The sequence below is a fragment of the Lepidochelys olivacea genome (genome assembly GCF_965140295.1).
Source record: "Lepidochelys olivacea isolate rLepOli2 genome assembly, chromosome: 10".
Lineage (NCBI taxonomy): Eukaryota > Metazoa > Chordata > Testudines > Cheloniidae > Lepidochelys > Lepidochelys olivacea.
In genome coordinates, this window is record NC_140420.1 from 36,103,691 (window position 1) to 36,127,037 (window position 23,347).

A 23,347-nucleotide genomic window follows, 5' to 3' on the forward strand; every position below is an offset into this window, starting at 1 on the left:
TCAAGTTTTAAATAAACTTCAAGGAATGACTTATACCTACAAATAAAGAGTTGAGGTGTTTAGTGTCTGTAACGCACCCTGTCGTGCCTGTGTGCTGCAGAATACGTTGTATTGCTGTGTGCTGTTCCCAATGGTGTGTGTTGTGAAGTATCTGCACACATGGTGGATTTACACTCAAGGAGGACTGGGTGTAAAGGTCTCTCCTATAGCCAGAAAGGGTCACTGATACAGCTTCCTTTCAAAAGGGCTTCAGAATGGATGAGCTCAAGGAGGACTTTCTCATTGCCACTTCAAAAAAAAAAAAAAAGTTTAAATACAAATGTTAAGAGCATAGGCTAGGTCTGCACCATTGCCAAAGAAGGGATTCCTAGGCCAGTCTCACTTGGAGCTGAGCGAAATTAAAGAGAAGATGCCCTGCCCTTTTGAATAGTGACTTGGTTTGCCTCTTGGTTCGTCATGGAGAGGGCTGCAGGTTTGTTATGGATATGTTGATTTTCCTGTTTTGTCCTTGACTTGTCTTTGTCTCGGTGACTCACCCTGCAGCGACAGCTCCTGTCCTGTGGGACTGGGCCTGGCTCCGGCTTCTTACTCTGGGTATGGTGACCTGGTGTGCAGGATCACAGCACCGCTCCTGTTTGGCCCACCCATCATGACAAGGGGGCAGCCAGTCCAAACCTGAGTGGTGCTGTCACCCTGTGTGCCAGGTCACCATGCTCAGAGTGGGGAGCCGCCGCTGCAGGGTGAGTGCAGGATGGGCTTGCTCTTCAGCCCCATTGCTGTGACCCCCTCCTCATCAATCACAACATTTTCTATTAAAAATCTCAAAATCCATGATTTTTATTAAATTTACCATGACTGCTTTGTAACTTTTGATTTAAAAATGCTGTGATAAATTGGCAGCCCTAATCATGGAGTAGTGCTGAGAAGGTGCAAATAGAGTACTGCTCCACGGGAAGGATGATGACTACAGCAGGGGACTTCCTGGTATATCATAAAGGTGGTCACCTATTGGGGAGGAAAAACTTTCCAAAATCACGTAAAAGCATCTTGCAGAGCAGCACGCATTCCCTCCAGCTGCCAGGTACTATGCACATACAAAGAGATCAGGTGTGACTATCTGATGGGTTGGTTCATACTTAAGTCTGGAGAACCCCCTACTGACGAGAGACTCGTCTAACTCTTCTCAATTTGTTGGATTTTCTGTTTCAGGGACACATCTGGCCAGGGGAGATTCTGCACCATTTTCAGATCCTACTCCAGAGGTGCTCAGGTAAGCACTACCAGCATTGCTGCCCTGGACTAGGCCTGCTCACCATCAAAGTTCTCCAGGCGAATGGGAAACAAGTTAATGCCCAACAGCACCATCCAGCATCTCATGTTTCCCTTCTGATGTCCTGGCCCTGCCCTTCTGATCAGCATATGCACAAATGGGGAGACTTTCTCTAGGGGGTTGATTTATACTATTGCAGTGGAATACAAACAGTGCTCCACTCTACTAGATAGCACACTGTAGGTGGTCTGCGGAGGTATGGTTACTAGTATAGATCATGTGGGGCAGTCTTTGCACTGGATCTGCGTTAGGGTTAGGTTGGAGTTCAGGATTTTGGCTGAAAGCTGACTTGATAAGCCTCAAATGACAGGAAACTCACGAGACCAGCTTTATCTAGTCTGTTCCAGTTCCAGAAAATGAGCCTCTTCAGTTTATGTACTTGACCTGGGCCTTAAACCAGAAGGCTGGTTTAGATGTGGTATCTCAGCCCTTAAAATGTGGGGGTGAAGGCTTAGAATGTTACTGCTGGGGGAAGTTTACGCACAATATTTTAAAATTCTGTATATTTTATTTGTCAGAATAACGCAATATAATAATTTCAGTTTCAATTATTTTGGTAATTGATTTCAAAATAACTGTCAACAAGTATCTCAACAGTACAGATAACAGCAAAAAAGATTCCCTCAGGAGTAGAGAGTTAATGAAACACCTACAACAATCCAGTTTCATTTGGGGTGCTGGAGGGGACTGTGTGAGGGCCCCCTAGTCCAGACACCCGCATCTCCCATCCCCCCCAGAGCCGAGCCACTGGGCATCTCCCAGCCCAAACACCCACATTCCCCCTCCCGCAAGAGCCCAGCTGCAGTGCAACCCCCAGCCCAGACACCAGTATCCCCAGAGCCTTTACTCCCCCCAACTTCTTTACTGTTCCGCCAGGGGACGTGGTGTGGTGCAGCCCTGCCTTTCCTCACCCTTTGTCACTGGCTGGGTCCCTCAGGCCCTCTCCTTCCTGGGAGAATGAGGATCCAAGAACGTGCAGCCTCCAGCCCTGCCAGGCTGGGCGTTCTGCTCATTGGAAGCTGAGCTCTGCAGAGTCCAGTGGCCCCTAATGGAGGCCAGAAATTCTGCGGGGGAAACAGGGAATTCTTCAAAATTCTGCATTCCTCAGTGGCACAGAATTCCCCCAAGTGTAGAATGTGAACCTCTGCTTTGGGCCCAGCTCCAGAGTAGAGACTCAGTCTAACCCAACATCTCTCATTGACATCTAAGATCTCATGACTCAGACCTTGCCCAGTTCTCTGAATAGTTGTCCCTAGTCACCACAGCAGTATGGCATCACTAACTAAATCTCTCTGGTAGAATGATATGCTCCATGGAATAAAGTCCCCTTAAGCCAAATAAACTTAGGCTGCTCATTTCTCTGGCCCAGAGGGGCTCTGGAAAATATCCCTCTGACGCCTTTTCAAGAACCAGTTGTTGTCTAAAGGCTCACTGACTGGACCAGTACATCCAGCAATTACCTACGGCCTCAGCCTCTGAATTTCTGCCACTTCAACTTAATCTCTCACTGTTTTTGCTCTTTGGATTTCACTACCCAGAGCTGTTAAGCTACTTCTCCAGCTGGGAAGGCCATCATGCCTTCTTTCCTTAAGACTTCCTACAAATGTACTTGAGATCTAGACATGCGAGCACGAGACTGCATACCATGCGTGGTCTCCTCCAAGTGTCACATTTAGTTCTTTTATGTACAAATCTCTAGTGTTGTGGATGGTTCTGTGGGGTGTCTCTCTGGCTGCTGCTAACTCTATGGCTTTCTCAATGAGGAGCAGCAGCACTTCATGCTATGATTTGTGTGTGTGTGGAATGGGGGAGCACAGAGTTCCTGTACATGCACACCTAATATAATACAGGAACTTTAAGAGTAACTCCCCTTCCTGCCCCTGAGCAAGTTCTGCCCCAAAGTTGCATTCCAGAGGGCTCTAGAAGAACTCCACTCCTGTTAAAACATGTGTAGTCAGGACAGGTCTTTGTCCCATCCAACTTCTGATACCATGTGGTATTTTGATGATCAAATGAAATTTGACCAAAACCAATCTTTTCCTGTTCCTGAAACCTTATTAGAGTCAAATGCACAAACCAAACTCTTGACAGACAGAGATGGCTGATTACAAACTAGGGTTAGAACTAGACGATGAGTCCCTCTAGATTTCCTAATCATCCTGACAGGAAACACCAACTGACAGCTCCTACCTCACTCTGGAGGATTCAAAGATACAAGCTGCTCTCCAAACTATTGCTGTTAGAAGCTTTCTAACTTACAATCAAAGTTTTTTGGAGCAGGGACATCTCTAGGTCAGTGTACAGTGTCTAGTGCAAGGGGGTCCTGATCCATGACTGGGGCCTCTAGGCACTACTACAATACAAGTACAAAAATGAAGGAGAAACAAAAGGCTAAAGAAGCAGCCTTGCAGTGTGTAGCAACCTGTTACCATGTCAGAACTGGAATGGAGTTATACCTAGGGTGACCGTATGTCCCATTTTGACCAAGACAGTCCCCTTTTTAAGCCTTGTCCCAGCCATTCTGACTTTTTTGGCAAAAGTGGGCATTTGTCCCATTTGCTCTTACTAACTGGTGATCAGCTGGCACCAGCAAACAGGACAAATGCCCACTCTTGTCAAAAAAGTAGGGTGTGGAAGAACGTGTGGGGGCGAGCAGCAGTGCCAGCCTCTGGGAGGGGAAGGCAGGGCTTGAGTGAGCGGCGATCCCAGCCCCGCATAAGGGGCAGGCAGGACTTGAGTGTGCAGCAACGCCATCCCCAGCCCCATGCAAGGGGCAGGCAGGGCTCGAGCGAACAATGATGGGGGAGGGGGCCGGGGGATACAGGGCTTGGGTGAGCAGCTCAGGCCCGTGTGGTGTCCTGTTTTTCCCTTTGGGAAATATGATCACTCTAGTTATACCACTAGAAATCAAAATAAATAATGCAAGATGGCTGCATTGGATAACCACTTAATTCCTGTAACTAGGCCTGTCCTCAGCACTGCTGTCTGTTGGAGTGACTTGTGGTGTGATAAGGTGCCACAGAGGGGCAGCCTCTTATTGAAACTGAATTGGGAGAGCTGACTTTCAGTCTCAAATGGAGCATTTTCTTAGGCAGTAGCTTCCCTCCCTCCCCTATACAAGAGTGTTGGGTGTTTCCTTTGAATGGCAGAGTCTGGAACTGCTGGTGTTTGCACACATCCAACAATGCCTGCACCAGCACCCCACAGTGACCAACAAAAGCTTGAAAGTGTTTATCTATATGGAAAGTATGCCTCACTTACCTTCCCTGCATACCTTGCCACCAGGGAGCAGCCTGTGAGGGATGTGATTTGATTTTTTTTTAAATTTTTTTAGCCCAGACCTTACAGCTGATCTGGGTGGCAGGGGTCATTTTAGTATAGACAAAGGACTGTGTTCAGGGATGTAGATAGAGCTGCCAGTCAGCAGGGGGCTTATGTAGCAAGGTACAACTTCTGTCTTCCTCAAAACTTCCGGATTCTGCGTAGCTTGTAACTTCCCTTTCCACAGGTGCACCTCTTTTGCTTGTTTAGTGATCCTAAAGGTTGAGTGTAAATAGTGAGTGAGCTGACATATTAAAAAGCAAAAGGATACGAAATGAAAACCTCTCTGCAGCATGTGAATTCAATTTCCACTGCAACCTTATAGCATTGTTCTCATGAGACAAGCGTTTGTATGTGAAACTTGGGCACTTTTTGGAGGCTAAGGACAGGAAGCCCAGGGATCCTTCCACTGTGTGGTTTGTAATAACCCTTCATTCAATACTAGTAGCTGAAAGCCCATGCTGTAATTTGTAAAGTCATGTGTTTAAAAAAAAAAAGCTGAGAATTTAGAAATTAGGCAGTTTCAGACGGCAAATCCCTGTGATTGCACCTGGTCATATTCTAAACAAAAATAGCTGTTAACTGTGGTTGTAGCTGTTTCCATCAGTTCACACTGATTCAACAGCCGTTCTAGGATTCAAAGCGACACACAGCATGATGTTCTTGAAATCCTACTCTGTAGAGGAATAGATTAACATAGGCTGATCACTAATTCTAAATTTTAACGGCTGTCTTGAGTTTGGTGCCTACTGTCCTTCATGGTAGAATGAACTGTGTAGCCTGAGCTTTCGCTGAAATATTTGTGCAGATCTCAGGGTGTCTTTGTATCGAGACTAAAACATTGCAGAATGAGGTCCCTTTAAATAAATCATGCTTGCTCTTTCTCATGAAGCTGGCCACATGTTTCAGGAAAAGGGCCATCCTAGTTTAAACTGCTCTTTAAGTAGCCAAGCAAAGGGAAGGGACTGGTTGCACCAGAAGGTAGAATTTTCTGCAAGGATGGGCTTTGGTGCATTAATTTCTTAGCACCACCTTCTGGCTCTTGAAAAGGCTCCTACAGACTTGGCACTAGACTGTCATCTTTGCCCTTTTCTCTGTTTGAAAGCTACCATTCACCAAGAGCTGAGTTTCAGGCTCCTAGCTATAAAAGCCAAGCAGCTGCTTGGTCTGAGAAGCATCTCCTCTTCAGGGAGGTTGCACCTGACTCTGGTGCGGAGAATGAATGGAGTGGGGAGAGCAAAACTTCTGTAGAAGTTTCCTTAAGAAATTTGGCCCTAATTACCATGGACTGGGAAGCAATCTCAGAATGGGAAGAGAATCTGCCTTGACGATTCCCTTTCCCATACTGTACATCTTCTCATTCAGCCCAAGCTCTGGACTGTGAGAGGAGATTAGTCCGCATTAACAAGGAGGCATGTGTCTTGAACACTTTGCAGTATCTGCAGATTGCGCACTATCAGCGTGTCTTGGTTACTGGACTTGGTAAACAAAGTTACATACTTTTATGGGTCACCTCAATTGGGCACATGCATTGTTCTTCTGGAAAAAGTCAGTCATTGGAAGTATCAGGATTGGACAAACCTCATTGTCCAAAATTAATCCATTTCAGATATTGGGCAATGAATAGTCCCCTTTTCAGCCTAAGCAAACAAGCCCACCTGACTAAGTGGTGCTTGGAGCCATGGACAAATGATTGGAGTACAGTAGGGCAAGTGACAAAGCCACACTATCTCCTTTGACAAGGAATAGGTGATTTAACTCACTTTGTTACCTACTGCTTTAAAAAGGTAAAAGATTTGTTTAGGCTTGAAGGAAAGCGGTACCAAGTTGCAGGTTTAAGAGTGTAGCCAAAAGTACTTTAAAATGCAGTAACAGTGATGTAGGCCAGTAGACCATTAGGCTAAATTCTTTAGGCTGTGGTCTGACATGCTGCCTTTGTCTGTTAGTGTTCTTTAGTTAAGAATCGTGCATTTCTCCCTAACTGGGTCTTCATCAGAATTAGCAGTAGCCTGTTGCAGGCAATGTTGCCTAGTGGCTGGAACAGGTGACTCTCGGGACATTTGCATTCTGGTCCTAATTCTGCTCCTGAATGTGAGAGATCTACAAGGCACTCCAACCTATCTGTGCCTCCATTTTCTCATCTGTGAAATCCTCATAGGGTTGCTGTGGGCTCTCCCCACCCCCCATCCCATACTTTAACAGCCTCTTTTTAAGTAGCCCTGAGGCCTGAGGCCCCTGCCAGTTTTTGTAGTGGTAGAATGTCATTTTTCCTCTTCGTTGTTGGATGAAAGGTGCATACAGACAGGGGAAACTGACTACAACGAAACAGAAAAGCAGAGTAGTCACAAATGGCAACATTTTCAAGAGCATATAAGTCCCATTTTCAAAGTGATTTGAGCACTGTGAAAGTCAGGGAGATTTAGGTACTCTTGTAAACTTTACCCAAAGCTCTGCTAAACACACTCTCAATAACCTAACTGGAAATACTTTTGTCTCTAATCTTTTCTGGTAATAGTGACCTTGGATGGTACAAATAATAGTTACAAACTGTTCAGATAGAATGTGTGATTGATAGTGTCCTAACTTGAACAGTCCCCTATTGCCCCTTCCCATATTTGGGATGGGGAAGATCCAAAACATGTAAATCACAGCCTGGGGCTGTGCATCTGTGTAGTAGGGGCTGCCATTCATGTCGTAACTGTGCCAGGTAGCTCACCACCTGGAATAATTGTCCACTTGAGGGTATAGCGCTCTAATCTTTCTGACCTCTCTCCAGCTTCAATTTCTGCTTCTACTGCAGAAAGGTCTTCATGGAAGCTATTCTGTAGTACCTCAGTGTTCCCTGCCTCAAGAATTTAAATTCATGTAGTGAGATCAGAGGCTAGGAAGAATGGGGAAGCATCACTGAAACCTGTGTGAGCAGCTTCCCGGCAGATACTGTCAGTGCAGCTCAGGCTTCAGGAATTCAGGGAGAGAAAATAAATAGGAAAGAAGTGGTGGTGATGGCTAACTCAGTTGCTGTCATGTCAGAGGAGTGCTCCTAACTGACAGGCTAAGATGTCTGGAAAAGCAAACTGATCTCTACCTTCTGGGGCTGGCTTGCTTTTTCCCCACCCTACCCTTGCATGCTCTTTCTGATTTGAAATCGGAGGGTGGTGAGGGCTTTTGCTCTTCATGCTTGACAGCTAGCTGTTCCAGTTCCTATTTTACCTTTTTTTTCTCATGTCTTTTTACAACTTCATCTGCCACTCACGTAACTAAGGGCTGATCTACACTAAGCTGTGTGAGCTATGTACATTATGTAACTGAAGTCGACGTTACTTAGATCAACTTACAGCAGTGTCTACACCATGCTGTGTCAACGGGAGATGCTCTTCCGCTGACTTAGTGGGTCTTCACCAGACCCACTAAATCAACACTGCTGCATCAATCACATCAGTGCCAGTTTAGCCATAAGTATGACAGGCCCTCAGCTACTTAGACCCACCATACTGATTTAACACCTTGGGACTAGTGAGTTTGGACTGTACATAGATGTTCAATATCCTACAAGGTTGTATTCTAATCAGAAGTGTGAGCAGCTAGCACGGGCTGGGCAAACTTTTTGGCCTGAGGGCCACATCAGGGTGTGTCAAGGTCCCTTCCCCACTCTGAACTCTAGGGTACAGATGTGGGGACCTGCATGAAAAACCCCCTAAGCTTTATTTTCACCAGCTTAGGTTAAAACTTCCCCAGGGTACAAACTATTTTTCCTTTTGTCCCTGGACCTTATTGCTGCCACCACCAAGCATCTAACAAATATAACTGGGAAAGAGCCTACTTGGAAACGTTCCCCCCCCCCCCCCCCAAGCCCTACATCCCCTTTCCTGGGGAAGGCTAGATAAAAATCCTCACCAATTTGCATAGGTGAACACAGACCCAAACCCTTGGATCTTAAGAACAATGAAAAAGCAGTCAGGTTCTTAAAAGAAGAATTTTAATTAAAGAAAAAGTAAAAGAATCACCTCTGTAAAATCAGGATAGTAAATACCTCACAGGGTAATCCGATTCAAAATATAGAGACTCCCTCTAGGCAAAACCTTAAGTTACAAAAAGACACAAAAACAGGAATATACATTCCATCCAGCACAACTTATTTTATCAGCCATTTAAACAAAACAGAATCTAACGCATATCTAACTAGATTGCTTATTAACTCTTTACAGGAGTTCTGACCTGCATTCCTTCTCTGGTCCTGGCAAAAGACAACACAGACGGAGAGAACCCTTTGTTTCCCCCCCTCCAGCTTTTAAATTATCTTGTCTCCTCATTGGTCATTTTGGTCAGGTGCCAGCAAGGTTGTCTTAGCTTCTTAACACTTTACAGGTGAAAGGGTTTTTCCTCTGGCCAGGAGGGATTTAAAGGTGTTTACCCTTCCCTTTATATTTATGACAGGGTGCGAAACTGTATGGAGGGCTGGGTAGGGAAGGCTGTGCCCCCCAAACAGCCTGACCCCCATCCCCTATTCGTCCCCTCCCACTTCCCGTCCCCTGACTGCCCCCTCCTGGGACCCCCAGCCCCAAACTGCCCCCCTGGGATCCCACCACCTATCCACACCCCCGTCCCCTGACAACCCCCCCCGGACTCCCACGCCCTATCCAACCCCCCCATTCCCCGACCCCTGACTTCCCCAGAACCTCTGCCCCATCCAACTGCCCCCTGTCCCCTGACTGCTCCCCGCCCCCCCCACCCCCGGGACCCGCTACCCAACCCCCCCCCCCCACACTGCCGCGCACCACCTCCTTACTATACCACTCAGAGCAGCAGGATCTTGCAGCCCCACTGCCCGCGCAGCGGCGTGGCTTTGTGGGAGGGGGATCAGCGGGAGAGGAGCCGGGGGTGAGCCTGCCAGGCCAAGAGCTCGGGGGCCGGGCAGGATGGTCCCGCAGGCCATAGTTTTCCTGGCTCTGAGCTAGCAAAAACCCTCAGTAGACCTATAACTGTCACTATTAGGGCTCTTGCTAGTTGGCATTTGTACCTCACGCTAAGATGCTCCTGACATTAAAGGGTTAAGTGTGTGAATTAGGATCTCTCACTCTGCCAGGTTAATCTGACTTTTTGTTCTTAACCAAGGTATCAGTTCTGGAATTTTTGGCTTGGTCTTCAGTAGTACCTCTTATTCAAGGATCTCAAAGCATTTTTCTATATAAACATCAGTCAAGCATCAAACACCTTGTTTCTACCCCCAACAAGGTGGACATTTAGTTCCATCTTATAGGTGGGTAAATTGAGGCAGCGGAACTGTGACTGGATCAAGGTGACCAGCAAAATGTCGCAAAGTCAAGACCAGAATCTAGGGATCAGGCTACCTAGTCCTGTACTCCATCTGTTAGACCACATGCTAAAGAAAATAGACTTTGCCCAGAAGAGAAATAGCCAGTTGTAGCATACCTTGAAGCATCTGACTGCCTCTGAACTGATCCATGTTAAGCCTGCCATGGTGCAGTTAGCAAGCACCGCCATGGTTTCACCATATTTGAATAATTGTAGGATATGTGGCAGTGTGCACATTGCAGTTGTAATGGTAGCGGATTCCATAGGGGCCAGCAGATTACTGTTTGACTTTTAAATTTGTCTGCAGCCTAGTGTGTGTGTAATAGCATTTCTCAGGGCTTAAAAGCAAACAACTTGAGCAAGGGCCTACTATCATTATACACTTTCACATCTCTGACAGTGGTGCAAATACAATCTAGTCTGCCAGATCAGAGTGACCTGGGAAGCATTTTGACAGCAGTAACTTGTGGCACATAACTGGGCACTAAGCACGAAGAACAAATCAGCTTCATTAGCTGAATTTTCAGAATTCTGATTAGCTGTGGTCTAATAACAATCAGTAGAGCGCCAGTCTTCCCCTCCCTTCTGCAACCAGGGGATTGGCACTCTAAACTGCCTTCTTGTTCATGGCACAGCTTGGGCGACACTCTCACTTGAGACCCTCTGATACCTGTGAAGATCAGATTCCGCTTACGCTAATGAGCAGAAATTGCATCCTGTTAGGAAATCACCAGTCCTTTAGAAATGCAAATCTTGATTTTGAAGTTGTTTTATTTGCATGGGTATGTATTAAAAATAATGCCCAACATTCAGGGGGATGTAACAAAATAGTTGTTAATGTTGTTAAACCTTTGCAGTGTCACATACGGTACACATAGCATATTTAACCGTGTTTAAGATGGTACAGAAATCTATATGCCATTTTGGCTTCTAGTCTTTTACCCTTCTCTATTGTAAATCGTTCTAATCTGATGCTCACAACTAGTGCTCCTAAGCTTGTTATGGGAGTAAATAACATTGCAGCAATCATGTGGCTTTTTCAAGTATTGGATAGTTTCTAGTCTGAGGAGGAGCTATTCTTTTCAGCACCCTTGCGCATGCCAATAACTAAACTTGTTTCCGCAGACTGTGGAGACTCGACCAGCCACCCTTCACATGGCTGTAATACACAGAGGTTCAAAGAATGTGCTACATAAATTGTTCCAGACAGCTGTCTGCAGTTCATTTTTAATATGCATTCTAAGATTATTCCATGGGCAGCCTGGATCGGAGTCTCCAAGCTGCAGCCATAACACAATAAAAATATTGCTGAGCTCTGCCTAGTAACAACATTTCTGATGGGTTGCCTGTTTACCCAGTTGATGGTTTAACAGTATTTGGTGGGATACTGGAATTTTTGGCACCTTTTGCTGTTTCTCAGATGCTGGCTGGGCTCTGCCTTACAGCTGGTTAGATCACAGCAGATACATGGGTTGTGTCAATCATTCAACTCAAGCCAAGGTGAGAGGAGGGGGCAAAGGACAAAATGTAACTGCTCTGGTTGCAGTAAATGCCTTCAGTCCTCCAGTTCAGAGGATTTTTCTACCCAGCTTACATGCGGCTTCCTCTGAACCAGAGAGAAGGATAGGTGCTCTTCCAAGCCTTCCTTCCCAGCAGCCTTCTAGGGACAGGGTTGCTAATGAGTATCAAACTCCAGACAATCATACTATTAAATAGCATGCACCTGGGTTAAGCGGAGTCCTTTTGCAATCACGTAATTTCCTAGTGCCTTGTTTTTCTCTTTGTTCTCTTGTATGCTTCTCTCTCACAGTCTCAAAAGCTTGTTTTCCAAGCCACAATTTGCTCACTCATTAAATATTCAAAACACCATAGCAGAAATAACGTGCATTGCATTGGTAGTCAGAACAAACACCCTGTCAAGACTTCATAGATCCTTACTCTTCAGTAGGCCCAATCTAGTCCTCTCTAGCTAATGCAGTAGCAGCAGCTCTCCCTGGGACTCTGATTTCCCCTGCCATTACAGGACTTTCCTGATGCTTCCTCTTGGTTATGCAGAAATGCCTTTTGGTGGTCGAGTGAAAATCAGCTTTAACTTTAGCACAGTTAAAATGCTTTAAAAATAAATGTGTAAGCACACTGCTTTCTTATACAATAACAAATGACCATTCCTTTTTCATTGCATGTGTGTGCACATATACATGACATGGACACTTCCACTTAATAGAGAGGGGCGGAGACAAGCACACATTCACTCTTTCTCTGTGCTGTATTGGTGATACGTACACATGCCAAAAAGCCGAGCAGAACTTCATTTTCAAAATGCATCAGAAAATGTGGAATGAGGCAGGCTTAGGAATGCATCAGCCTCCTTTCATCTGAGATGAAGGTGAGTGAATGGATTGTGCAGGACAGGTAGGAAGGATGATCCAGTGGCTAATGTATTGCCTTGGGAGTAAGGAGATCAGGATTCAGTTCCTACCAATTTGCTCATCTGCAAAATGGGGTTAATAACAATCTTTTACCTCTCAGGAGCACTATGAGGTTACATATCTTTTTTTTTTTTCTCTCTCTCTCCTCCCTGTGAGGTGTATGATGATGAGAACTGTATAAGTACCTAGAGTGACAGACTGTACAAATAGTTGCACATTATGGCATTCTTCTATTCTTTACAGTAACCTAAGAAATGCCATACAGAACATTATTTAGTGCAGTTGTAAATTGGAAAAGGGAGGCAATCAGTGAAGCAATGTCTAAGTTAGGATTGCCTGTGTGGCTCTATCCCAGGCTCCGTTTGCATGTGTGTGCATAATAATATGGCTCTGTCACTACTTTTTGTTCCAAATTAACAGTGAGTGAAGCAGGGTTGTGTAATAAACAAAGCTCATTTCCAAAGCACGCCTGCCAAACTCATTGCATGGTCTATAGGGTGTCAGGCGTTGGGCAGGACAAAAGACAGGATTTTTCAAAAGGAAACAGGTGCCTCATGCAGACAGTACCATCCATCCTGTGCAGGAAAAAAAGAGTATGTGCTTATTCTATCCTAATGCACATGTTGGGGGAGTAGTGGCAGAGTTAAGGGTCACAGACAACCTTAACTTTGGTATTTCTTGATTTCTCAAGAAAGGAGAGCAGCAGAATACAGACCCTAGACTTCAGAAAAGCAGACTTTGACTCCCTCAGGGAACTGATGGGCAAGATCCCCTGGGAGAATAACATGAGGGGGAAAGGAGTCCAGGAGAGCTGGCTGTATTTTAAAGAATCCTTATTGAGGTTACAGGGACAAACCATCCCGATGTGTAGAAAGAATACTAAATATGGCGACCAGCTTGGCTTAACAGTGAAATCCTTGCTGCTCTTAAATACAAAAAAGAAGCTTACAAGAAGTGGAAGATTGGGCAAATGACCAGGGATGAGAATAAAAATATTGCTTGGGCTTGCAGGAGTGAAATCAGGAAGGCCAAATCACACCTGGAGTTGCAGTTAGCAAGAGATGTTAAGAGTAACAAGAAGGGTTTCTTCAGGTATGTTAACAAAAAGAAGAAAGTCAAGGAAAGTGTGGGCCCCTTACTGAATGAGGGAGGCAACCTCGTGACAGAGGATGTGGGAAAAGCTAATGTACTCAATGCTTTTTTTGCCTCTGTCTTCACGAACAAGGTCAGCTCCCAGACTACTGCACTGGGCAGCACAGCATGGGGAGAAGGTGACCAGCCTCTGGAGAAAGAAGTGATTCGGGACTATTTAGAAAAGCTAGACGAGCACAAGTCCATGGGGCCGGATGCGTTGCATCCGAGAGTGCTAAAGGAGTTGGCGGATGTGATTGCAGAGCCATTGGCCATTATCTTTCAAAACTCATGGCGATCGGGGGAGGTCCCAGATGACTGGAAAAAGGCTAATGTAGTGCCCATCTTTAAAAAAGGGAAGGAGGAGGATTCTGGGAACTACAGGCCTGTCAGCCTCACCTCAGTCCCTGGAAAAATCGTGGAGCAGGTCCTCAAGGAATCAATTCTGAAGCACTTAGAGGAGAGGAAAGTGATCAGGGACAGTCAGCATGGATTCACCAAGGGCAAGTCATGCCTGACTAATTTAATTGCCTTCTATGATGAGATAACTGGCTCTGTGGATGAAGGGAAAGCAGTGGACGTGTTGTTCCTTGACTTTAGCAAAGCTTTTGACACGGTCTCCCACAGTATTCTTGCCAGCAAGTTAAAGAAATATGGGCTGGATGAATGGACTATAAGGTGGGTAGAAAGCTGGCTAGATTGTCGGGCTCAACGGGTAGTGATCAATGGCTCCATGTCTAGTTGGCAGCCGGTATCAAGTGGAGTGCCACGGGGGTCGGTCCTGGGGCCGGTTTTGTTCAATATCTTCATAAATGATCTGGAGGATGGTGTGGATTGCACCCTCAGCAAGTTTTGCAGATGACACTAAACTGGGAGGAGTGGTAGATACGCTGGAGGGTAGGGATAGGATACAGAGGGACCTAGACAAATTGGAGGATTGGGCCAAAAGAAATCTGATGAGGTTCAACAAGGACAAGTGCAGAGTCCTGCACTTAGGACGGAAGAATCCAAAGCACAGCTACAGACTAGGGACCGAATGGCTCGGCAGCAGTTCTGCAGAAAAGGACCTAGGGGTTACAGTGGACGAGAAGTTGGATATGAGTCAACAGTGTGCCCTTGTTGCCAAGAAGGCCAATGTCATTTTGGGGTGTATAAGTAGGGGCATTGCCAGCAGATCGAGGGACGTGATCATTCCTCTCTATTCAACATTGGTGAGGCCTCATCAGGAGTACTGTGTCCAGTTTTGGGCCCCACACTACAAGAAGGATGTGGAAAAATTGGAAAACGTCCAGCGGAGGACAACAAAAATGATTAGGGGACTGGAACACATGAGTTATGAGGAGAGGCTGAGGGAACTGGGGATGTTTAGTCTTTAGAAGAGAAGAATGAAGGGGGATTTGATAGCTGCTTTCAACTACCTGAAAGGGGGTTCCAAAGAGGATGGCTCTAGACTGTTTTCAGTGGTAGCAGATGACAGAACGAGGAGTAATGGTCTAAAGTTGCAGTGTGGGAGATTTAGGTTGGATATTAGGAAAAACTTTTTCACTAGGAGGGTGGTGAAACACTGGAATGCTTTACCTAGGGAGGTGGTGGAATCTCCTTCACTAGAAGTTTTTAAGGTCAGGCTTGACAAAGCCCTGGCTGGGATGATTTAGTCAGGGATCGGTCCTGCTTTGAGCAGGGGGTTGGACTAGATGACCTCCTGAGGTCCCTTCCAACCCTGATATTCTATGATTCTCTGTGTGTGTTTCACTTGGCAACCTAAACTCAGTCCACGTGTGCATGGAATTATAAAGTATCTATGTTGACAGTGGAGGAATACTTACTTACTTTCTTGAAGTCAAAGCAAGTATAGCCTTGATCTTTCACTCAACTACAGATAGTTGGGCACCATCTTCCTGGTGATGTATTGCATTGATATTCCTCTTTGGGAGCTGTGGTCCAAGATCTCCTTAAAGTGCTTAAATATGCTATCCTACAGCATGTGTCCAGCAGAAACACTCTCTTGACAAATTAGGCCTCATGATTGTTTCTACTGGCTAAGGCAATTTTGTCCACAAGTAAACAAGACCGCTGCATAATGTCTTCTATCTAATTGATTTGCAGTTTAATCTTTTTTTAAAAAAGAAATCCTACTTTCTGCTTCATAAAGGAAAAGTTGTTTTCTCTTTTGGCTGCTTTGATTTATGAAGAAATCATGAAAAATTCTTCCCCCCCATTTCCCTCCCATCCCTAAATAAACAACCCCAAACCCTGCATGTTTACTTTGGGAGCACCTTAATTTTTGTCTTCTCTGTTTTAGTGGATGACTCCATAGAAGGCCACAGAACTGGAGTGATTTTTTAAATTTTAATTTTTTTTTTTAATCCTTACTTGGTAGGAACTTTGCAAAATTGTTGAACATTTTCTTTTCTACCCCCTCCTCCCTCTCCCCCTACATACATACACTTTCTTGATCTCATTGCCTACTATATATAACTGTGAAAATAATTATCAATCAGGTGCCTTAGGCAAAACTTTCGATTTTTAAAATGTTAACTTTTTCCCATTTAGGTGATGTAAATAATGCAGATGATGGTGATTTTTAACAACTTTCTCATGACCTTAACCTTTGGCACATGGGCCTTGGATAGATGTTCTGCAGGCAACAGAAATTCCCCAATAGTGGAGACTAATGATGAGGAGTGGGCAGACTTTGTAGAGGACAAAAGATACTATGGATCAGGGCTATTGGACTGTATAGAAAGAGGAATTTTAGAGTTGCTTTGAAGAATATAGTAAAAACTGGCCAGGCCCTGGCCCTTAGAATCATAGAATATCAGGGTTGGAAGGGACCCCAGAAGGTCATCTAGTCCAACCCCCTGCTCAAAGCAGGACCAATTCCCAGTTAAATCATCCCAGCCAAATCATCCCAGCCAGGGCTTTGTCAAGCCTGACCTTAAAAACCTCTAAGGAAGGAGATTCTACCACCTCCCTAGGTAACGCATTCCAGTGTTTCACCACCCTCTTAGTGAAAAAGTTTTTCCTAATATCCAATCTAAACCTCCCCCACTGCAACTTGAGACCATTACTCCTCGTTCTGTCATCTGCTACCATTGAGAACAGTCTAGAGCCATCCTCTTTGGAACCCCCTTTCAGGTAGTTGAAAGCAGCTATCAAATCCCCCCCTCATTCTTCTCTTCTGCAGGCTAAACAATCCCAGCTCCCTCAGCCTCTCCTCATAAGTCATGTGTTCCAGTCCCCTAATCATTTTTGTTGCCCTTCGCTGGACTCTCTCCAATTTATCCACATCCTTCTTGAAGTGTGGGGCCCAAAACTGGACACAGTACTCCAGATGAGGCCTCACCAATGTCGAATAGAGGGGAACGATCACGTCCCTCGATCTGCTCGCTATGCCCCTACTTATACATCCCAAAATGCCATTGGCCTTCTTGGCAACAAGAGCACACTGCTGACTCATATCCAGCTTCTCGTCCACTGTCACCCCTAGGTCCTTTTCCGCAGAACTGCTGCCTAGCCATTCGGTCCCTAGTCTGTAGCTGTGCATTGGGTTCTTCCGTCCTAAGTGCAGGACCCTGCACTTATCCTTATTGAACCTCATCAGATTCCTTTTGGCCCAATCTTCCAATTGGTCTAGGTCCTTCTGTATCCTATCCCTGCCCTCCAGCGTATCTACCACTCCTCCCAGTTTAGTATCATCCGCAAATTTGCTGAGAGTGCAATCCACACCATCCTCCAGATCATTTATGAAGATATTGAATAAAACCGGCCCCAGGACCGACCCTTGGGGCACTCCACTTGATACCGGCTGCCAACTAGACATGGAGCCATTGATCACTACCCGTTGAGCCCGACAATCTAGCCAGCTTTCTACCCTCCTTATAGTGCATTCATCCAGCCCATACTTCCTTAACTTGCTGACAAGAATACTATGGGAGACCGTGTCAAAAGCTTTGCTAAAGTCAAGAAACAATACATCCACTGCTTTCCCTTCATCCATAGAACCAGTAATCTCATCATAAAAGGCGATTAGATTAGTCAGGCATGACCTTCCCTTGGTGAATCCATGCTGGCTGTTCCTGATCACTTTCCTCTCATGCAAGTGCTTCAAGATTGATTCTTTGAGGACCTGCTCCATGATTTTTCCAGGGACTGAGGTGAGGCTGACTGGCCTGTAGTTCCCAGGATCTTCCTTCTTCCCTTTTTTAAAGATTGGCACACATTAGCCTTTTTCCAGTCATCCGGGACTTCCCCAGTTCGCCACGAGTTTTCAAAGATAATGGCCAGTGGCTCTGCAATCACAGCCGCCAATTCCTTCAGCACTCTCGGATGCAACTCGTCCGGCCCCATGGACTTGTGCATGTCCAGCTTTTCTAAATAGTCCCTAACCGCCTCTATCTCCACAGAGGGCTGGCCATCTCTTCCGCATTTTGTGATGCCCAGCGCAGCAGTCTGGGAGCTGACCTTGTTAGTGAAAACAGAGGCAAAAAAAGCATTGAGTACATTAGCTTTTTCCACATCCTCTGTCACTAGGTTGCCTCCCTCATTCAGTAAGGGGCCCACACATTCCTTGGTTTTCTTCTTGTTGCCAACATACCTGAAGAAACCCTTCTTGTTACTCTTGACATCTCTCGCTAGCTGCAGCTCCAGGTGCGATTTGGCCCTCCTGATAACATTCCTACATGCCCGAGCAATATTTTTATACTCTTCCCTGGTCATATGTCCAACCTTCCACTTCTTGTAAGCTTCTTTTTTATGTTTAAGATCCGCTAGGATTTCACCATTAAGCCAAGCTGGTCGCCTGCCATATTTACTATTCTTTCGACTCATCGGGATGGTTTGTCCCTGTAACCTCAACAGGGACAAACCTTCCCCAACCCCACCTCCAAAACTCTCTCCATAATCAAGGAGACACCTATTTAAAGGGAAGTCCATTGTGAAAACACATGTTCTGCTGCACCCAGCATATGTTTGCCTTGTGCTATCCATTACTACAGAAGGGAGGTAAATATTGTAACTGCTTAATAAAACGGCTGGCAAATTTTGACTAAACTAGACAATAACAGTGGTACATGTTACAAATACTGGCATAGCTAAAATGTCCCAGCAGGCATCACTCCAGTGTAATCCAAACCACACACTCTGCTCCTGCCCTGGGAGAACAGGAAGGAAAGTCCCACCCCCCTCCCTATATAGCTTTGTACAGTTGACCTGGTGCATTGTGGGATTTTGTTTAAAGTATTGGACACAGAACAAAAATACTGGAAGACTAGGTGGAGTAGCGGTATGATCTGGTACAATAAATCCTGTGCTTCTAATTGAATGAAGCAGTGATTTTGTGCAGTAGCACCAGTAACCCCCCAGTATGTTGGAATATCCTGTAGATTAGTTGACTTCTACCAGTTGGTACGTAGAATCACCGAATCTCAGGGCTGAAAGGGACCTCAGGAGGTCATCTAGTCCAACCCCCTGCAGGACCAATCCCCAACTAAATCATCCCAGCCAGGGCTTTGTCAACCTTAAAAACCTCTAAGGAAGGAGATTCTACCACCTCCCTAGGTAATGCATTCCAGTGTTTCACCACCTGCCTAGTGAAAAAGTTTTTTCCTAATATCCAATCTAAACCTCCCCCACTGCAACTTGAGACCATTGCTCCTTGTTCTGTCATCTGCTACCACTGAGAACAGTCTAGAGCCATCCTCTTTGGAACCCCCTTTCAGGTAGTTGAAAGCCGCTATCAAATCCCCCCTCATTCTTCTCTTCTGCAGACTAAACAATCCCAGTTCCTTTAGCCTCTCCTCATAAGTCATGTGTTCCAGTCCCCTAATCATTTTTGTTGCCCTCCGCTGGACGCTTTCCAATTTTTTCACATCCTTCTTGTAGTGTGGGGCCCAAAACTGGACACAGTACTCCAGATGAGGCCTCACCAGTGTCAAATAGAGGGGAACGATCACGTCCCTCGATCTGCTGGCAATGCCCCTACACTGAAATGTCAGTGCAGTCTTCAAAACTTCACTGCACTGCCTACAGATGCTGGGTGGAGGGTGAGGCAAGACTCTCTTTTCTCACTAAGGGTTGAGTTGTTTTGATTTGGGGCACACCCTTTAACTCTAACCCCAGAGCTGACTGTCCTTTGGGGACATCAGGCTGCATTTGCTTAGAAGCCTGGCTATATACACTATGCCTGCTGCAAGACCTGGATTTTGTAGCCTGGACCTGTTTGTTTTGCAGTTACATTGGCCTCTGACCATTTGTATCAGTGCTGGGTTTTTTTCCTTATGATGTAGTTATTTCCAGCTGAGCCTCTGTGTCATAATAATGTTGGTTCATCTGTTCCTACTCTAGTTCCAATCAGTATCTTCCACTGTGACTCTTCCTATGCAACCCAGTTACAATAACAGTAGCAGTGGAGCTGTAGGAGTAGATTATCTTGAACTTCCTGTTTTCATTCAAATACCCTTGGTGTGAAAGGGGGGAGAGAGAGAACAAATAAAGTAGACGCAAGCACTAGTCAGGCCTTAGCTGCCCTTTAAGAAGAATCTCTGCATCATTTACATGTCTGCTCACTTTCTGGTAAATGCTTTGAAACCAGAGGTGGTAAAATGTGTGCTTGTAGGGTTAGACACACATCACCTGGTGCTGGGAGTACAGGAAAACCTGGAACTGGACTAATTCAGTAAGAAATGCTAATCTGAGTTTTCTCTGATATGTTCCACTGTATTGCTATGGACTCCTCCTGTAGTAGCTGCCATTAAAAAGGCAAGATTTTCCCAACAGATACCACATAGCAACCATTATTGCTTCCAGATGAAAGTACAGGGAGGGAAATGTGATATTTTACCTACTAGGTAGTAACTGTTAGCAACTGGCAGCTTTTTGACAGTGATAGTTGTAATTTTAGTGGACTACCTGGAGCTAAAAGCAGCATTGTGTAGCTGTCTTGCCAATCCATTGCAAGCAGCAGGCTGTTGCAGTACATGAAAACAGTAATTCTGCCCTTTCCTCTGATTAAATAGTTCATGCTTTTATTTTTATTTTTGAAAGAGGGGATAGATTTCTTTGGGATGTATGTTCTCATCAGCTGGTGACTGGGATGCTTTTAAATGCTACGGTACCTGTGGTTAACCTGAGATTCTTCCCTCTGGGCCATCTTTAGTCTTCCTCGTAAGCTTTATATTCTCTGTTTTGACTCTAATGCTTTTACCTTTTGATGATGTATCTTCCAAGGCTGGCTTCTTTTCACAATTGCTGTCTCCCAACACCAAGACGGCTTATCGCAACCTAAACCTAAACAGGATGTCCTGCAAAGTGTACTCCCTTCGGCCCAGATGTGTGGCCTGGTCCTTTGAATCTTCAGAAATAGCTAGAGGTTACTCAGTGTAAATATCCAAAGGGATTGTCAACAAAGTCACCTCCTCTCCCATCACACACAGTCACATTTATATCTACCACCTTATTTGCTTTCTTTTGTCACAGCCTCAGGAAGAAGGCATGAGCTTAAAAATTGTCTTTCTGTTGGACACCAAAGATCCATTAAATGAAGGCTGCTCTGCTCTGACTGCAGGACTGAGGAAGTTTTATTGTGAACTATCAAAAATGAAACTGAGCTGTAAAACATTTCTAGAGAAGATAGTGTACGCACCAGCCCCAGGGCCAAAGCTAAGACACTAGCACAGTATAAAGAGCATTCTCTGAACTTGTATTAACTTACGTAGCATGACTTATTTAATGCTCTCTAGTACAGCAAAGTCTTACAAAGCCAGGCCTGTCTGTCATGGGCATTTATAGGACCCTCGTTATCATTGTAGCTAAGTGCCATCAGCAACCAAAAGATCAAGACAGGGAGCCCATTCATAAAACTCGAAAGAGTGACCTAGGGAATGTCCCGATGCCTGATTTGTCCCACGTGGATGCATTCAGAATAGTGATCTGTCCTGCACACCATGCACAAGTGACAGTTGTTTGGGAGCTTCCATGGTACCATGTCTTGTTTAGTCTAGTCCCTTGCTTTTCTAATTGGTGAATTCACTCAAATGTAAAGTTTTCTCCACCAAAAGAAAGGCTGGACAAAGAGTGAAACCATTTTTGGCAAAATAAGTGCAGGCAGTGCACTAGATGTGCTGTACTGGTTTAACTTTGTCACCAACATATCTTCAAGTGAAGTTGTTCTGTGCAAAAATGACTTGGTTTCTGCTTCAGATATTCCATTTAAACATGCTACTTGGCAACTCCTCCCCCCACCCCCACCGCAAACTACTAGTCTTGTAAACGTGCCTCCTGGACTGGTGTGTCAGTCCCACTGTGTTCATCCTTGCTCATGTCGGAAGTCAGAATAGAATTGGTTGTCTTCCCCAGGGCAATTTACAGTATCTCCATACTTTAAACTCAGAGGACCAAGGTAAACAGTCTTTAGCGTCTCGTGCTGAGTGTCAGTTTCTTTCAGTTGAAAAATTCAGGGGAGAGGGGTCTTTCCAGCTGCATCTCCCTTTTCAGTTTGCATAGCATGAAATTCACCAGGTTCACGTTCATTTCCGTACAGGGAATTCTCTTGGTGTATGACATCACTAACCGCTGGTCCTTCGATGGGATAGACCGCTGGATAAAAGAAATAGACGAGGTAAGTGTGACACTGCAGCTGGTTTAGGATGTGTTCGTGCAGCGTCTATCACAATAGGACCTGGTGTGACTACAGTAATATAAACACTGCAGCTTCTGGTGCCAGCACAGAAATATCATTGTGCCGTAAAAGTGGCAGGTCTCCTTGGATGCTGAATAGCCTGTTGATGCTGACACCTCTGATTTTACTGAGCCCCACAGATGGCACTTGCTGGAAAGCAGAGATTAAAAATATAATCAAAAGAGACAAGGTAGGTGAGGTTGGACCAACTTTATTGGTTTTGTTGGACCAACTTCTGTTGGTGGAAGGGACAAGCTTTCAAGCTTCACAAAGCTCTTCTTCGGTTCCAGGAAAGGCAACCAGAGTATCTGTGGGCTTGTCTACGCTGAAAACGCTGCAGTGCTTCAGTAAAGATGGTACCTACACGGATGGGAGGGGTTCTGGCGTTGGCGTAGGTAATCCAGCCTTGGATTCCAAGAAGCGGTAGCTAGGTCGACGTGAGAATTCTCCCATCGACCTACACTGGGGGTTAGGTCAGTTTAACTGTATTGCTCAGGGGTGTGGATTTTTCGCACCCCTGAGCACTGTAGTTCTAGTGACCTAATTTCCTAGGATAGACCAGGCCTGGGCTAACTACAGGTTGGGGCAGACGTTCAGCATAAGGGGTTCATGTATGCTGTAGGAGGCCACTTAAAATGAAGTGGGCAATTGAGGGTTAGCAGGCAGTAGGGTATGTTACAAACTGTTGTAATGAGCCACAAAACCAAGGTCTGATGCAGAGGAGTCGAAATCTCTGCTATGTCCAGGAGACCTTTGGGGGGAAAGAAGGACTACCCTGTGCAGAGGAAGTACTTGCAATTCCCTAGTTGGAGAAGAAAAGAAAAGCCTCTATCTTGCTATCCATTTCTACCAGGCTAAAACTGTGCAGGCAATGGGGAGCAGGATATCCATACAGCTGAGTTGTGAGCCTGTTAACCAAGGCATTCCGGGCAACGCCCTGTAAAATCATGAGTGGAAGCGTCTGAAATGGAGTAATCTGTATGAGGAGTCCCTGCTTAGACACCAGCGTTTATATCACAGTAGCCAGTCCTAGCAGAGGCAATTTCCCTTCCTTACAGTTGCTTCAATACTTTAAGCTGAGCAACCCACTAGGTATGATCCGTGTTCACTGGTGTCAGTGAGTTTTTGATGCTCTGTTCTAAAGAT

General features: G+C 45.4%; 1 protein-coding gene across 1 annotated transcript in view; it reads left to right on the forward strand.

Moving 5' to 3' along the window:
- The window catches only part of RAB40C (RAB40C, member RAS oncogene family), a 69,152-nt gene that overhangs the window by 40,297 nt on the left and 5,508 nt on the right, over positions 1 to 23,347 (forward strand). Inside the window, exons 4-5 of the mRNA XM_084641591.1 lie at positions 1,210 to 1,270; positions 22,064 to 22,141. Of these exons, the coding sequence (XP_084497717.1) occupies positions 1,210 to 1,270; positions 22,064 to 22,141 (139 nt within the window). The remainder of the gene's footprint in view (positions 1 to 1,209; positions 1,271 to 22,063; positions 22,142 to 23,347) is intronic.